Source organism: Talpa europaea (assembly GCF_964194135.1).
Source record: "Talpa europaea genome assembly, chromosome: 14".
NCBI lineage: Eukaryota > Metazoa > Chordata > Mammalia > Eulipotyphla > Talpidae > Talpa > Talpa europaea.
Window position 1 is genome coordinate 64,801,208 of NC_140082.1, and position 17,378 is coordinate 64,818,585.

A 17,378-nucleotide genomic window follows, 5' to 3' on the forward strand; every position below is an offset into this window, starting at 1 on the left:
ATACTGTAAACATAACTTAACAGAGCTTGTATAAAACAGAAGTAAATCCAAATTTACAAGTGGGTAAAAAAAACAGAGGGCAGCTTCATACAAAGTTCTCCCTCCTGCGCCAAGTGATTTTTTTTTTTTTTTGATTACAAATATAATCCTGAGCTGAAAAACTGGGATTTTGGGGGAGAGCCATCTTTGCATACAAAATATCCAAAGGACGTTTTACTCTTTTACTTTTCTCTAGTGATATTCAACTGCCAGAGACAGTTCTGAATGTGTGACTTTGGAGACATTTATAGCTTAGTGTGGCGCCCAGGTCTGGAGCCTGCTGTGGAGCTTGCCATGGAAGCGGAAGCCGCAGCATCCTCCGCTTCCTCCAGTTCATCCTGGAGCTCCTGACTGACACTAGTCTGCAGGGCTGCGGGAGTGAGCCACTCTTTCGGGAGGCAACTCTGTAGAAAGGGTATACAGGAGCTGAAGTAGGCAAGTCGATTGATCCAGCGAGGAATCTCTTTCCCACAAAGAATCTACAGAAGAGAAAGAGTTTTGTATTAGGTAAGAGAGGTTAAGGCTATCTGGTCCATTGCCAAAGAGAAGTGAAGGTTGGGGGGAACACAGGGGATGCTCAATAAAAGCCACTGCACACTAGCCTTCAGTGCTGTTTCTTCAGGCTTTTTATAACAAGCTGCTCCCTAATTCAGGAGTCTGGGGTCCCTACAGTCAGCTCCCTTCCTTTTTTCTGAAGAACAATGTCAACCTGCTTACTTTTTGCATTTTACTTTTCGTAAAATCAAGCTAATTCTATCTAGCTCCTTTCTTTCTTTGACTCTTGCAACTGCTTTAAGACACATATAGTACTTCTTTGAACAACACGGAAGGAAACACTATTGTTAATACAATATATTACTGGTGTAACAAAACAGTTAATCTTGGATATTTTCCTAACTGGATTCTCCTTTTTCAGATTCATTTCTTCCCTCCAGTGCTTATCAGGCCATTTTTCCTGGCTCACAATTTACTCCTTTTTTTTTTTTTTTGCTTTTTAAGTACTTTTTCCTAAGTGCTCATATTGGCCCAAAAAGAAGTCTCCTCATAGATGAAAACCTGGCCTCTGATTCTGTTGCAGAAGTGGGCCTGTGTTCATACCAAAGTGTGAAAGCATGTCTGACCTTCAGTCTGAAGACACTACTGGTGTAGCAGAGGTAAATATGAGTTCCAGGAGGAATCTGTAAAAGCTATTCACCTACTTCCCTTCTTTATCTTGTTTTTAGGACTCCTGAGCCACACACACCCTCCCCCCTTTTTTTTTGCTTATTTCAAATTAATACTAATTTTACTAGTTATTATCCTCTTTCTCTTCTGCAGACAGCACTGTGCTTAAATGAGTCCATGCTCCAATGTCTTTTCTCCCTCTACTTTTTAGTTAATAATTTACTGTATTGTCTTTACTGAAAATCTCCGTAACAAATAGTTTGGTTTATTAGCTCTCAGCAGCCTGCTCCTGACCTCTGAGGAAGTGTGCCTTCTTCTAAGCTACCTGATCTTTTTTTCTGGGCAAGAGATATTTTTGAACGGGTCCACCTCTTCTTGTTAACTTTTTTCTCAGGCTTCTTTTCACAGACTGGATTCTCTCCTATAGCAGTCTGAGCTTTCTTAGACATCTCCTCCATCATGTCTGGAGTTTAACACCGTTCTTTACATATTGAGAGAATGTGTTTCTTTAAGCATCTTCATCTTCTTCCATTAAGTAACACATGTAATCTGCAGCATTCTGGCCCATAATGAGCTCCCAACACATTTCTCCATTGAATTCCTTACTTTCTGAATCCTAACTAGGGACTCATTTGGTACTGTGAGGAACAGACAAGTCTCTGTTCACAGCTCTTTTCAGGGAACTTTATTTCCAGTAGAAGTTCTGCAAGTCCAGCATTGAAATACCAAGTAAAGGCATCTGGTTCACCATTGATGCTTTCCACATTGTATCCACGCCAAGCCTATTGGGAAACCTGAGGGCTGGCAACAGGCCACGACAACATGCTGCAATATAAACTGACAGGCCAACCTTCACACCAAACTGGGAGTTGATGAGCATAAGCTGCACAAACTATCACATCTCCTTCTATACAGGTATAAGCAATCTGACAAATGGTATCTCTGTTGGTTACATGAACTACCATTCTGTATTTGGGTGTGTTGTGCTCATTTTTATCCCCAATTAGCAAAGATTCCCAAGCATAGTAATTAGTTTCACATCTCACCTTCTTCTAAATTTCACTTGCTAGCTCTTGAAGTAGGCCTTATTCTTGACCATGTTCACAAACCCCATCCTGTGGAAAGATAACGGTGACCACAGCTTGCAATTGACCTGCAGGCTCAGCAGCACTTCGGCTCTACTGTCTTTTTGATGTTTGTGCCTCCAATCATGTCAAAGATTATGAACATGTGATCTGGAAATACCATCTACTTTCTCTTGGTTGCTTGCTTGGAGAAAGATTTCAAAGTATATTATGTCTAAAAATAAGCTGGTACCTGTAACTAAGCAATACCAACTTTTCGCTCTAAAGGTTCAGCTCTGTGCCTTTACGGTCACATTTACTTCAAATACTATGCTTCTGTCTAAACTACAGGGCAAGTGAGATGGTCTCACTTCAGAGAAAGTGGCATGTTTTGGCCATTTTTGATTAGCCAGTCTAGGAGCACAGAGAGGCGGACAATACTTTAAAATATCTGAAGAATGTGTACATGAACCAGATCTGGGAGAAAGCTGAGCAAGACTTCATATGCCATTCCCACCAGTCTACTAGAAAAAGGATACGTAAACAAGTATTTTATTTTCCACTCAAGACATTTAAGGATGTTTGCATATTTTAGGGTTAACCACAGAAATGATAACTAGCACTATTTAGGTTATGTAACAGCCACTACTACTATTCAACAGCGGTTTCCTTCATTCTCCTCCCTGTGTCCTGATTTTATTGAGTAATCTACCATCTTCCATATATTCACATGCTCCATAGAAGTTGACTTCATCGCAGCCCCTGGGAGTATGGCCTGATTAGCCAAAAACAAATTTCTATAAACTACAGTCACCTACTTTTGTAGATAAAATTTCATTGGAACACAGCCATAACCATCTGTTTATTTATTACTCATGGTTCTTGGACTACAGTGGTAGAGTCAGAGTAAAGTTCATTAATAGTTTACGACACTGAAACATGTATTATATGTCCCCTTCACAAAAAGCATACACCCTTCAGATAAGCCAATGTCTTTTAAACTTTGGGTCAAGATCCATTAATAGGTCATTTAACATTCTGTGACATGATTTAGTAGTAGGGTAGCTGGGACACTTGTTTTAGTTATGTATATATGTGTATATATAGGTGTCATGATGCAAAATATCTTTTTTACTCTAGGTAGTGGTCAAAGTTACATGGCAAAGTTACTTTGCATTTAAATTTCAATCCAGCAATCCCTTTTTTAGAAATCTATCCCAGAAACAATGTGGAAAAAGTATGGACAGAGGTATGCACTGGACTATTCATGATATTTTAACAGCAAAAAAATGTTTTAAAAACAACCCAAAATGTCACTAATAGGAAAATGGATCAAAATTTTAGTATATCCACATGAGGAAGACTATTCAGCTGTGAAAAGAAATGAGGAAACTCTCTATAAACTGCTACAGAAAGAACTCCAGGATATGTTAAATGAAAAAGGCAAAGAGAAGAAAAGTATGTAGGCTGCTCCCCAAGTAATGGTGGAAAGGCAAAGAGTGAGTTATAGACATTCCTATTCTAAAAGGGAGAACGTAAAGGAAGAAACACTAGTTCCAAGCAATTTTGTTTCAAGGCCTGGGGATAATCTGTGTCCTCAGCGCTGCCCTTGGTGTCCTTAAGTCATCTTTTTTCTCCAGCCTGTCATCAGCTGGTGGAATTCTGAGAAGCCAAGAACTTTCTTTGATTTGTTCTCCATGCTAACAGTGTTTCTGCTAATATAATATCCTCCAAACATGAAGAGTCTCACTATAAGTCACAAGATTCACTCTTCTCTTAGACAAGAGATTGCTTCACAAATCTCTGGGTACAATCATCCCGTGCTGGTTTCTGGTTGAGAGGATCCATGACTCACATGTTTTATCTCTTCAGCAGCAGTGGCAAAAGGTTATCCAGTTGGCCTTCTCTCCACAGTATGCTTACCTAATAGTAAAGTTCCTAATTTGAGCATCTTCTGTGATCTGAATAGGCTGAGAGATTCCAAGATTATCAAGTTTATTAAAAAATTCCTTTTTTGCTTAACAATTCTTCCCTCGATTTATCTTTCTTCTCACTTTTCACTATATGTAGGAAGAAACCAGGCTATATCTTCAACACTTTGCTTGGAAATCTTCTCAACCAAATATCCACATTTACTGCTGACAGCTCTGCTTTCCACATAACTATAGGATTACGTTAACTATGCTTTCTGCCACAAAGACTCCCTCTCCTCCAGTTTCCAATAACATGCTCCTCATTTCCTTCTGAGCCCTCGTGAGCAGGGCTTTAGTACCCATGTTTCTACAGTTTGTTCAAACTGTTTGTTCTATCAAACTGCCAAAACTGCTCTAGCTTTGATTTATCACCTAATTCCAAAGTCATTTCAACATTTTGAAGTATTTGTTACAACAAACATTTATTTCAATGTGTGTGTTATGAATTCACCCTCCTTTCCAAAATTAAAAAATACAAGGTATATTTCAGTTCTGTGCAGTTACTATCTTTGTCCCATGTTTGATCAACGGGATCCTCTCCAAGTTAGCTTGGAGAGGAAACAACAATGTTGGTCCCATTTCCAGACCAACATTTATACTGGTTTCCTATGGCTACTTTAGCAAATGATCAGAAGCGAAATGATTTTAAACAATTTGAATTTTTTATCTTAAAGTCTTAAGAGGCCAAGGAAGAAGGTTAAAGGAGAGTGGGACAGAAGCATTCTGTACATGAGTAATTTTGTTTTCTTAGATTAGACTGACATGGGGAAATTTTATATAACACAAAATTAAATTAAATTAACCAGCAACCTCCCCCTTCTTCTCCCTGTGCCACCAAAAATGATAAATAAAACAAAGGACCCTAATTGCGTATGACCTAGTGTAGCAGCATAACCCACACAGAAAGAAATTATTCTAACTAACTTAAAACATTGATGGCTACCTCTATTGAGTCATTTTCCAGAGACAAACTACAAAAAACCTTCAATATTTCAGTATCACGTTGTTGACAGTAGTGGAGACACTATTATCCCAAGACTGTTTTAGGTATAGAGGGATAAAGCAAATTAGTAATCTTATTATTGTTCAGGCTGGATTTTCTACTTGGAATTTTGGTTCAGTAAAAACCTTATAGCTTGAATTTAAAGTAGAAATGTAATGGCAAGCTTATAAAAGATTTGTATCTCTATCCACTGGGGGGAAAATACAGAAAATATCACAACTTTGCTATCAATTCAGCAGCAATGAACAAATATTTCTTATTGAAGAAAACAGTTCTGGGATTGGAAATATATACCTGAGTCTAGAATATTTTGCCTAACCAGAAAACAAAAAGGCAAATTATTAGGGGCAAATCAAAAGACTCAGGAGCTAACTTGGAGAGGCTCCCGTTGATCAAAGATGGGACAAAGATAGTAACTGCACAGAACTGAAATATACCATGTATTTTTTAATTTTGGAAAGGAGGGTGAATTCATAACACACACATTAAAAAAAAAATAAAAGGGAAAATGCCAGGGACCTCTGCTAAGGACCCTAAGACTACTACCTCCATTTGATTTGCTAACAAGACTCACAGGACTTAGCACATAGTTCCATTCAGTTATAATTTGTTACAGTAAAAAGATACAAAACAAAATTAGCAGGCACGTACTGTTAAAGTCCAGAGTAAGCCAAGTTTTCAAAGGTTTTCCCCCAGTGGCATCATATAGGATACATTTAGTTGCCTCAGAATGGAATTGTGACAATACCTGTGAAACATCTACTAGGGAACTCCCTAGAAACCCAGCATTTGAGGCTTTCATATGGGCCTTGTCATGCAGGCAACTTCCTAGTTATCTACCAAAATTTTAGATTCCCCGAACTAACATAAGTATCACATTGTACAAACAGTTTAGCCACAGTGAACCAACCCTATCAGTTCTGGAATGATGAGAGAACCTTTCCCAAAATCAAGTTCTCAGATGCCATCTTCTGTACACAGGACTTTTTAAGGATAGCTGCCTCAGGCCTACGACAAATTATCAGCAACTAATGTGGGTGTCTATGAATACACTGTTTTTTCAGATTAGACTGGGCATAGAAAACTATCTTATAGACATGGAAAAATGTTTTGTTAAATCTTGACCATCTCCTTCGCCAAGTTGTCATTATGTTACCAGAACCCAGGGAAGCCAGCCGTCTCAGTGGTGGGAGCCAGCAGGACAGTGATCCAATCAGACTTGTGGGTGAAAGAGGATATAAGTCAGGGTTAGAGGGAGCTGAGAGAGCCCCCTAAAGGAAAGGAGACGATGACCCCAGCCCTGAGAAAAGAGGACAAGGTAGCCCCCAAAGGAGAGACGCCGCCAGCCCTGGAAGAAAAGAAGACGGTTCTAGCCTCCAAAGAAATAAGAAAAGAAGCATCCAGCAGCCACCCTCCGAGGAGGGAAGAGAAGCCGAAGGCCTCTCTCACAGACTGGGCCTCGGTCCTGCCTCTGACGTGGCCTGAGAGGAGCACCAAAGGCCCTAGGCCTGGTGTCTCAAAGAGCTGTTTGTTGTTGGTGTAACCCAAGAGAACTCTCAAAGAGCTGTTAACCCTGGGTGTCTCTGCAGGACCAGTAGTGGCCACCACTACTCCTAGTGTTGTCCAGCCCTTCTGGTGACCAGTGGCGACCATCACTGATGCTACCTGGGTGAGACAGCCAGCCCCTTGTGCATACAGTAAGCTCTTTGTTTCCCCTGTTTGTAAATAAACCCCACGGTTGTTGTTCCTGGAGTCTAACGTCTGTTGCAATTGTGCGTGTGCAGGTGAGAACCCATACACAGTGACCTGTCCTGTTATGAGGCACTGTCATTTGTTAGCCTATAGCTTTTGGTTTTGGTTTTTGGCCTTCTGGGGCTTTTTGGTAGCTCTCTGGTCTCAGAGCCTGGGCAGGTGGGTGGCCGTTCCATCCAGCCGGCCTCTTGCCCGCATGGCCTCTTTTGTGGCCTTCTCCGCTCCTGTTTCAATAAGCCAGAGGAAAAAGAAAAATATTGGATGGTTTCACTTATAACAGGAATATAGGGGAACCAAATAGGACATCAATGTAAAAAAATAATAATTACAGTACAAACCACAACAAAGCAAAAACAGACAATTGTAAACCAGAGACATCCTGCAGGGAGGAGGAGGGAGAGGGGTGAGAGGGAGGGAGGGAGGAGCACAGGGGACTGTGGTGATGGTGTACAGATGCCTTGGGGAAGGAAATTCTATGGGGACTTAATCTGAGGGGGTGGGGGGAAGCAAATATTGTCTAAAAAACTGTAAAAAAATTGATAAATGTTAAAATAAAAAAAAAATTTAAAAATTATCAAAGAACTCCATGTAGTAGTGAGACCAAACTAAAATACTGATTTCAGGCTTGGATGGCTATGCTTTCCTTAGCGTGACCACTGTGGGGCCTGCTAAGACTGAATATTTGTGTCCTTACAAAATTCTTATGCTGAAATCCTAACCCCAGTGTTATGGTATGTGGTGGTGTGTGGCCTTTGGGAGGTGATTAGGTCATGTGTGGGATTAGTAACCTTATAAGGGGATCTTGTAAGGGATAACCTCATCCCTTCCACCATGAGAGAACACAGCAAGAAGATGGTCCACAAAACCTCACCACACACTGAAAAGCGTGTCTTGATCCTGGACTTCCCAGACTCCAGAACTATGAGAAATAAATTGTTGTTGTTTATAAGCCAGCCTGTCATCAGCTAGTGGTCTATGGTATTTTGTTACAATAGTCCAAATAGACTAAGACAGGATTTCTGCCTTAGCATTTCTAAATTAGTCTAAAAAATTAGTTGAATTTTAGTTTCAGAGGCACTGCCTGAAGGCAGTCAGTTCCAACAGTGCTGTCCATAGGACCAGGATATCAGACTCTCAAGATGTGGAAGATATCGACAGATCCTATAGAAAGAGCAGTTAACTGGGGCCATCCTCTACTCTGTATGGCTCTGTCACTGTGATATAGGCTCAGCAGCCTGCTTGTACTTGCAGCAGCTTGCAAAGGCAGAATGTGAAGTTTTCTTCAGGAAGAGGAAAAAAGGCAATAATGTAAAACAGAATTAATGTCTTTTTTCCTTTCTCTGCTCCTGAGGTACCAGGGTTTTCTTGTGATCATAAAATCAGTGTGTCCCATTTAGTAATCACACCTTTACACTAAAAAAATTCCCTGCTCTCATCCAGATCTTTTGTCTTGAAGGGATAAACACAAGACGGATAAGCATTTTCACAGAAAAATATTTGATGTAACTTAATCAGACCCTTCATGTCACAAATTGGTCAAGATTAAATCTTGAATTTTCAGATAATTTCATCTATCCCTTTCAAATCCTGATCATTTATCTACTGAAAAGTCTTGAAAAGAATGTACCATTTCTGAGACAATTGCACTTAATAATCAAACTGCCTTATGAGGGTAGGTACATCAGGAGAAAAGTGGGAGAAGTAGAATTAGGTTGTCAATCCATTGCTGTAAACTGTGACTAGTCCAAAATTAAGTGCAACATCAAGGAAACATCACTGAGAAGTGAAGAGTATCATATTTGTCCGGAGTAGAGGGAAGTGGTCACTGTCTTGGTGATGTGTTTCTCTCCATCTTGGTTAGGAATGAAACAGTTTCTGTATAAGGAACACAGAGCTGATGTTCAATGTCAGATGGTTCCATCAGGCAAGAGGCCCGTGCCTGGGGACACTTGCAAGCAAACCAGATGCTTTAGTCAACAGCCATGATGTCTTTACAGTCAGGGCCTCACTGATAGGTGTTCTACATCTGCAGTGGTCCCCATGTAGGCGTCCAGTTCCCTGAGCCTATACCTGCTTTTCATTTAGCCCAGTGTGCAACAGACAATGTCAGGTTTTAGTCTGAAAGTCAAGTTGAGGAAACTGTTAACTGGCTCTTGAATTCAGGAGTTAAAAAACAGTCAGGGGTTTTTCTTTTGAAGCAGTAAAGGTGAGATGCCGAAAGGCTGGGGCGGGGGTTGGGGGGTTGGGGGGTAATCCTTCTGAGTTCAAGTGTCAAGTGAGGCTTTCCTAAAGCTCTAGAAAGATCTACTTAAAAATATTTACATAAGTCTGGAAAATCATCAGTCTCTATAGGTCAGATATCCAATTTTATGAAAACTCATCAGCAACTAAACACTGTTTTCAAAAACCTCAAAAATCACCAATTATGGAGACTGACTTTTGGTAATTTAATTTTTATCCACCCCTATGGCAGCAAAGAACAAGGAAGCTGAGTCACACTAGCATTTTTCTTTGCAATGTTCTCTGATTAAGATGATCCCTGTATCACTTGTGAGGTTACAAGCATAAAACATTTTATATTGATTTCTAGCATATATCCTAGGAATAACAACCACAAAATACAAAACTATTAAAAATCGACCTATTTCTTTCCTCATTGCAGATTTTCTCAAGCTCCAAGCAGTAAATCTATGATTTACAGGTTTCACATTACAGCTCTTGGAAGATCATAGCTGGAATGGGGGTGGGGTGGAGGGGTGGTGGTGGTGGTGGTGGTGGTGGTGGTGGTAGTGTCCTCTAAATAGCAAGAACTAGGCTAAAGGAAGGCTTATGTGATTTCCTACAAGATGCCCCTCTTATTTCTTTGCTCCAGCTCTAGGAACTGACTTAATCATTTTTCCTCCTACTTAGAGGAGAGAGTATTAGAAATGCTTTATTTTATCCCAAGCTCAGCTCTGGGAATTTTTGGGCCCTTCCTCTTCCCACCTCAAGGAGAGCAAAAACCAAAGGTATCACTTTAGCTGCACTTTTTCTCCTTCACCAAAATAACAAGGGGAACCATTAAGTCAGTCCCCTGGAATTCAACTGAACATTTTCTAATTCCATAGGGAACTTTAACCTCTCACAAAAGATAACAAATAAACTCTCCTCATATCATAGATGACTCCACAGTCACCTGAGGCACCAAAGGTTTGCCCACCCCTTCATTCTTTTTTTTGTGAAAACAGTTGATTGTCATATTTTAGTCAACAAATCCCATTTCTAGCCAATCCCACTTCTCACAAGTATATCAGAGGTCCATGAAACCCAGGTTTGATGATTTGCTAGGACTCACAGGTACAGCTGTGATTATGACTTATAGCAAAAGGTAACAAAATCTGCAAAGGGAAAAGACACATAGGCAAAGACCAGAGGAAACCAGAAACAAACTTTCAAGGGTCCTCTTCTAGTGGATTCAGAGCACTTGCTTGACTCTCCCCAGTAATGAGTGTGACAATGCTTGTGTGAAATGCTGTCAAGCAGGGAAGCTCACTATAGACTCAGTGCCCAAGGGTTTTGTTGGGGGTTGGTCATGCAGGCACCCTGTGCCTAGGGTGCACCAAAATTCAGATTCTCAGAAGGAAAACAGATGTTTAGCACAAACAGAATTACTTTAACAAAGGTCAGGCACAGTGAGCCACTCTATCAAATCTAGGAATACTGGGAACACTCCTGAAACCCAGGTTCCCAGATGTCAGCCAAGGACCAACCTTCTACACAGGCCTTTAAAAGGACAGCTTTCTGAGGCCTGATATGTTAACTTTTTTCTGCATAGCAGTGGAACCAATTCTTTTTCTTTGAAGATTGTTAAGTAAAAGAAAAGAATCAAGCATCTATCATTTCACTCCTATGAGGAATGTACCTCACGGTAAACTAAGCTTATGGTCTTTATTGAGATTCTAATTCAAACAGTTACAAAATTACGGCAACCAGAGAAATTTCAACACTGTATATTTGGATAATATAAGGAAACGAATGGTATTTTTTTCAGGTGAGATAACATACAGTATTTATGTAAAAAAATTCTGATCTTAAGAGTTACAGAGTAAAACAGTTACAGGTTGAAATGAAATGATATTTGAGATTTGTTTGAAGATAATCTAGGAGTGGTATTTTGGAGTAATTTCATAGTAAACAAGATTAGCCATGAACTGAGAATTTTTGAAGCTAAATGATAGTGACTCATTATTTCTTCTATTTTCATGTATGTTTTTAATTTTAAAATATTAATTGAAATGGGATTAACTGAAAAGATTACTTTATAAAAGATATTAAGACCACTGGCATTTACTAGTGGTAATACCATTCCTCTTGCTAGTGACTAGTTTAGAAATGGGCATTTGACTTAATTCTGGTCATAAAACATGACCTGTTTTTGGGGAAGGTGGAAAGTTCTAGAATAAGTCTCATTATTCCTGAGTAAACCTAAAGGACAGTTTTCTTCTTCCTCTGGATATTGCTGTATCTAGATATGGTGCCTAAAATGGTTGCAGTCATCTAAAAATTATAAAGGGAGCTAGTCTGAGGGTAGAGTTAACCTAAGGTTGTCAGTTCAGAGAGATGAGAAGGCCAGGGGCAGCTGATGACACACACTGTTGAGACACTGACCCAAATGTGCCTGCCTTATTCTCACTTCTTCTTCCGTGAGATATGATGTTTCCTTATTGTTTAAGTCAATCTGAATCACAGTTGACTGTATCTAGTGCATAGAGGAGAAAGTATGAAGTTGGCAAACTTCATCTGTAGGTGTGAAACAGTAAAATATTTTAAGTTTTGCAGGGTATATAGTTTCTGTCTACTCTACCTCTGTAGCCTAAAAGCAGTCAAGATGTTAGGGGTACAAATAAGTATGGCTGTGTTCCAATCAAACTTTATGAATATTGCAATCTAAATTTAACAAAATTTACACATGTCACTGTATAGTCCCCTTTTGACTTTTTCCCAACTACTTAAAAGAAGCATCTTCAGCTTGCAGGCTGTACAATAACAGGTGGAAGGCTGGTGTTGGCACATAGGTCGCAGTGGTCTGTTAACCTTTTTGTAAAGGAAGAATTGAACTGAAAACACTATGATGTTCAGTAATGATAGTTTTTAGAATTTTTGGAACAATGTTGAACATATATTGAAGAGTTCAATGTTGAACAGAGTACATATATAATCAACTATAATCTGCTATGATATTGTCTATCTGCAACTGGTTGTATAACACACATTTCTAAGTTTTGTTGTCAAAAGTTTTTTTTTTTTTATATAGAGGCATGTTTATTTATTTATTTGTTTGTTTGTTTGTTTATACATGCACTGGGTACAGTCAGAAGCGCGGGAGGGTGAGAGAATTCACCAGAGCCAGAGCGGGGAGCAGAGCAGGCAGAAGGACCGATGTACACTGCTGAGGGGAGGAGCGGGCGGCAGGAGAGGTCTGTGCGCCATGTGGGACCCTCCTCCTGTGGCCGGGGAGCAGCCGGGGATCGAACCGGCGCCATAGAGGCCGCGGGCAGCTTCGCAACCCAGCGCTCAACCGCTGCGCCACCGGGGAGGCCCATGTTGTCAAAAGTTTAATGAGCTTTTTTTAAAATTTTATTTGAAATATTTTTACATCATTTTGAGTGCCCAACATTAAATTTATCTGCTTTGATTACCTGGGGTTTACTACAATAGCTCTTTATAGCCTTTGCTACCGTAGTGTTAAGTTATGCTCAGGCTTTTGAGCTGCTGGCCTCTGTGGCTACCACTTGTGGCCTTGAATGCAGGAGAGCATGGGAGCATGGCCTTGGAGTACACATGCCTGATGGTGGATACAGAGTATGTTGTGGGCATGCATGAGTGTGCACACCTGAGCCTAGAGGCTGAGGCTATAAGGGTGGCGTCACACAGAGATGGCTGTAGCAGAATGACTATGAGAGGAAGAGACCAGTGAGAGCCCAAAGAAAGTAAAGATTTGCCAGGGACTGGGAGGCCTACCAGCTTCCTGCCCTGACCCACCCTTCCCCTTAGCCCCCCTGCCTTGCCAGCCTATGGGCTTGCTCCACTACAACTGGTGTAGAAAGATCATTAAAGCCTGAAAAAACTACTGAGGAATCCAGGACTCTCTTTTACCTGTCTGTCCCAATGGATAGAGAACCTGCTCTATTGTTGGCACTACAGCTACCCAGAATTCTAGTGTTAGTCCTGTCACTAACAATCTAGGTTGCCTTGGCTACCAAGTTAAGTACCAAGGCACTTATCTTGTGAATCTGACTTTCTTTAACAATAGCACTTATACCAGGAAAACTGTGACCTAAAAGATGGCTCCAGAGACATCTACAATTGTACTTCAGGCCCCCAAATGTAACATGGTTTCAGGATTAGACCAGGCTGAGGTGGTGTGACTGATGAATGCATTCCCTACATATGTAATATCCAGGGTCAAGAAAGCTCAGAACCACCTACCCTCTTTCTTGAAAATTGATGAGATCATCTCTATGGCATCAATGCACCTACCACACTGGGGGTGTTTCATCAATTTTGATGTTCACCTGAATTATCTGGGGATCATGTTAAATTACATATTCTGATTCCGTGCATCTGTAGTGGGGGGAATACGATGAATATCTCACAAATTCTTATGTAATACTGATGCGGCTGGTCCTCAAAACATGCTTTGAGAAGTTCAGCAGTAGTCCACTACAGTCTTGTTTTAAAGCTATTTTGTGGGAGCCATGAGGCAAATTAAAAGGTCCAGATAGCTAGCATCACTGCAGAAGAAGTCCTGAAATAGTGTCTCATGTTTTCCTTTGCATCTTTCACACTTTCTGTGGTACTTGAGGCTACTGGTACAACCATCTGCTAAGAGTCAGAAAGTTGGGAAGCTGTTTAAAGTGCTATTTAATTCTCTAGATCTCATTTTACAAAATCTTTTGATTTCTTCTCTCCATTTCCTTTTTTTTTTTTTTTAAAGATTTATTTATTTATACATACAAGAACCAGGGTACAGGCCAGATGTGGGGGAGGGTGAGAAGATTTACCAGAGACAGAGCGGGGAACAGAACAGGCAGGCTGACTGAAATACACTGCTGAGGGGAGCAGCAGGCAAGACAGGAGAGGTCTGCTATGCCATGTGGGTATCTCCTGGGCTGGCTGGGATCGAACCCGCACTACAGAGGCTGCGGAGAGCTTCCCAGCACTGTGCTCAACCACCTGTGCCACCAGGGAGGCCCTCTCTCCATTACCTTTTTAAAAGTCCTTAACAATTTCTATCTGGCATTGTCTTCTGCTTGGGATTCAAGAACTGGGAATGTAGGCCTCCCTTGGTGGTGCAGCGGTTGAGCGCGGGGCTGTGAGGCTACCTGCAGCCTCTGCAGTGCCGGTTCGTTCCACGGCCACTGGCGAGGGTCCCACAAAAAAAAAAAAAAAAAAAAAGAACTGGGAATGCAAATTAGTCATTAGTGCCTATGTTATAAACTGGCAGAATAAAATTTCAAGATAGAAGAAATAAATTACTTATTAATAATTAAGAGTCAGGATAAAATTCAAATTGGCAACTGAATTTTAGGAAAAGAGAAATGTTAGGGGCAAGAAGCAGAAGTCACTGAGGCATTACATATTTTTTTTTTTTAAGTACAAGTTTCAGGCTTTTATAAATGATTTAGAATAAAAAAAGACAATTATTTGTACTCACTCCACCTACTGCAGTCATGAATAGAATTATAATTTTAAAATATGCTAAGTTTACAGTTACCCACTTTAGAAAGTTCATTCATACAAGATATAGAAATATAATAACAGTATTGTAAACATGAAAAATCAGAAGAAAAACGAATCAATTAAATATAATTGGACAGCAATTATACTGGTAAATGTCATTTATTTCAAGAATTATTAGGATAAAAATGTAACTTACCTCTGATAAAGCTGAAGAAAAGTGATTGCAGTTTTTATGCATCAAATGATAGGCATTGCCTTTGTATTCTTTTCCCAATTCTTCCACAATTTTTTCTACGTCATCTTCCAGGAAGTCAGTGCTCCCTAAAACAACAGCTTCTCTTAAAGAACAAAAGGAAAAAAGAGGTAAAAAAGAACAAAGCTGTGTGAGTTGAAGGTATTTAAGAAAGCATGCTTAAAGACTTATTTCCAGTGATATTATAAGCAAATCTAGTGAAATAAAACTAAAAGGTAAATGAGATACTTTCAACTTTTCTGTACACTATTTATAAAATAATACAACCAAGTTATTTTCTTAATAAAATAATATGTTAAAAATTATATTAAGGGCCTCTCTGGTGGCGCAAGGGGTTAAGATGCAACCTATGAAGTTGTCTGCGGCATCTGCAGCATGAGTTCGATCCCCAGGCGGCCAGGGAGCAACCCATATGGCGCAGCAGACCTCTCCTGACTTGCCCACTGCTCCCCTCAGCAGTGTACTTCGGTCAATCTGCCTGTATTGTTCCCCACTCTGTCTCTGGTGAATCCACTCACTCCCTACACCTCTGGCCTATACCTCAGCTCTTGTATGCATAAATAAATAAATCTTTTTAAAAAACTATATTAAAATGTAGCATCAGTTTTTTTTTTTTACAACTATTGTATTAGCAGTTACTTCAAATGGCTGGCCAATTTCTTAGGAATAATCTTTTAAGTTATCTGCTACTGTGCTACAGTGAGGTGAACTTCGAATGACTAAGTTAAAAAAAAAATATATAAAACAAACAAAAACCCAGTTAATGAAACAAACAAAAATGACCCCAATCCAGTAAAAAACAAAACAACAACCAAAAAAAATAACTCCCATTCTGGACAGGCAACCGACATTACTCAATAGAAATGTAATTTTTGTCAGACACATAATGAGGTATCCAAGAAAGTGGAAAATACTTGAATAACTCTTATCTAGTAATAGACCTAAGAACTAGATTCAATACTCTAGTGTATAAATGTTTCATATCATTGATAGGCTAAAAGAATCATGAACTCAGTAGTGATAAAAATGTGTAGCCATATACTGAATTTCAATGTTATAACCTCATTTCACTAGTTTTCAGTTTGTAAGTTAATTATTATAGGTGCATACATTTCTTTATTTTTTATGAGTATTCTTAAAATTTTTTTAATTTTTTAAAAATTTTTTACATCATTGTTTATTTTTAAACAGTATTTGCTTCCCCCAGCACCCTCAGGTGTAGTTCCCATAGAGTTTCCTTCACCAATGCACCCATGCACCATCACCTCAGTCCCCTGTGCTCCTCCCTCCCTCCCTCTGATCCCTCTCTCTCCTCCTCCCCTGCAGGATGTCTCTGATTTATAATTGTCTGTTTTTGCTTTGTTGTGTTTTGTACTGTTATTATTTTTTTACACTGATGTCTTATTTGGTTCCTCTATATTCCTGCTATAAGTGAAACCATCCATTATTTTTCTTTTTCCTTCTGGCTTATTTCACTGAGCATAATTCCTTCTAGTTCCATCCACATTGCTGCGAATGGCATGAGTTTATCTTTTTTTTGATTGCTGAATAATATTCCACTGTGTATATATACCACATCTTCTTGATCCAGTCATCTATTTTTGGGCATCTGGGTTATTTCCAGATTTTGCCTATTGTAAATAGTGCTGCAATAAACACAGGGGTACAGGTTGTCTTTTGAATCAATGTATTTGTGTCCTTTGGGTAGATCCCATGGAGTGGAATTGCTGGGTCATACGGTAGCTCCATTTTTAGTAGACTGAGGAACCTCCAGACAGCTTTCCATAGTGGTTGGACCAGTTTGCACTCCCACCAACAATGTAGGAGAGTTCCTTTTTCACCACATCCTCACCAACATTTGTTGTTGCTTGTTTTTTGATATGTGCCATTCTTACTGGTGTAAGGTGGTATCTCAATATGGTTTTGATTAATGTTCTTGAAACCAAGATTGTATATATCACTTAAAACACAAACATTAATTAAGGAATAGATTTGAGTATTAGTATTCAGATTTTCAGTGCTGTTTATTACTCATAAGGCTCCAGATACACTCATATTCATACATTTTAAGTTTATTAATACATAAATATATGTACCTTTTTTTTTTTTTTTAAAGATTTATTTTATTTATTTATACAAGCACTGGGTACAGTCAGAAGCACGGGAGGGTGAGAGAATTCACCAGAGCCAGAGCGGGGAGCAGAGCAGGCAGAAGGACCGAAGTACACTGCTGAGGGGAGCAGCGGGCGGCAGGAGAGGTCTGCGCGCCATGTGGGACCCTCCCTCAGGTGGCCGGGGAGCAGCCGGGGATCGAACTGGCGCCGCAGAGGCAGCGGGCAGCTTCGCAACCCAGCGTTCAACCGCTGCGCCACCGGGGAGGCCCAAATATATGTACCTTAACAACTGCT

The 17,378-nt window shown here is 39.9% G+C and overlaps 1 protein-coding gene and 1 pseudogene across 3 annotated transcripts in view; both read right to left on the reverse strand.

Annotated features, from left to right (window-relative positions):
- Positions 1-284: 284 nt before the first annotated feature.
- Positions 285-17,378, reverse strand: part of DESI2 (desumoylating isopeptidase 2) — a gene marked incomplete at both ends in the record, with an annotated part of 48,178 nt that continues 31,084 nt past the window's right edge. The window contains 2 exons of one of the 2 annotated variants that reach the window (XM_084254179.1): positions 285-518; positions 14,914-15,050. In XM_084254179.1, the coding sequence (XP_084110305.1) occupies positions 285-518; positions 14,914-15,050 (371 nt within the window). Of the gene's footprint in view, positions 519-14,913; positions 15,056-17,378 lie in introns of both variants that reach the window. The other variant, XM_084254178.1, reaches the window with a different exon arrangement.
- LOC311184337 (large ribosomal subunit protein uL18-like) lies at positions 1,472-2,317 on the reverse strand (annotated as a pseudogene). The gene has a single exon. The product of its transcript is annotated as a large ribosomal subunit protein uL18-like (transcript).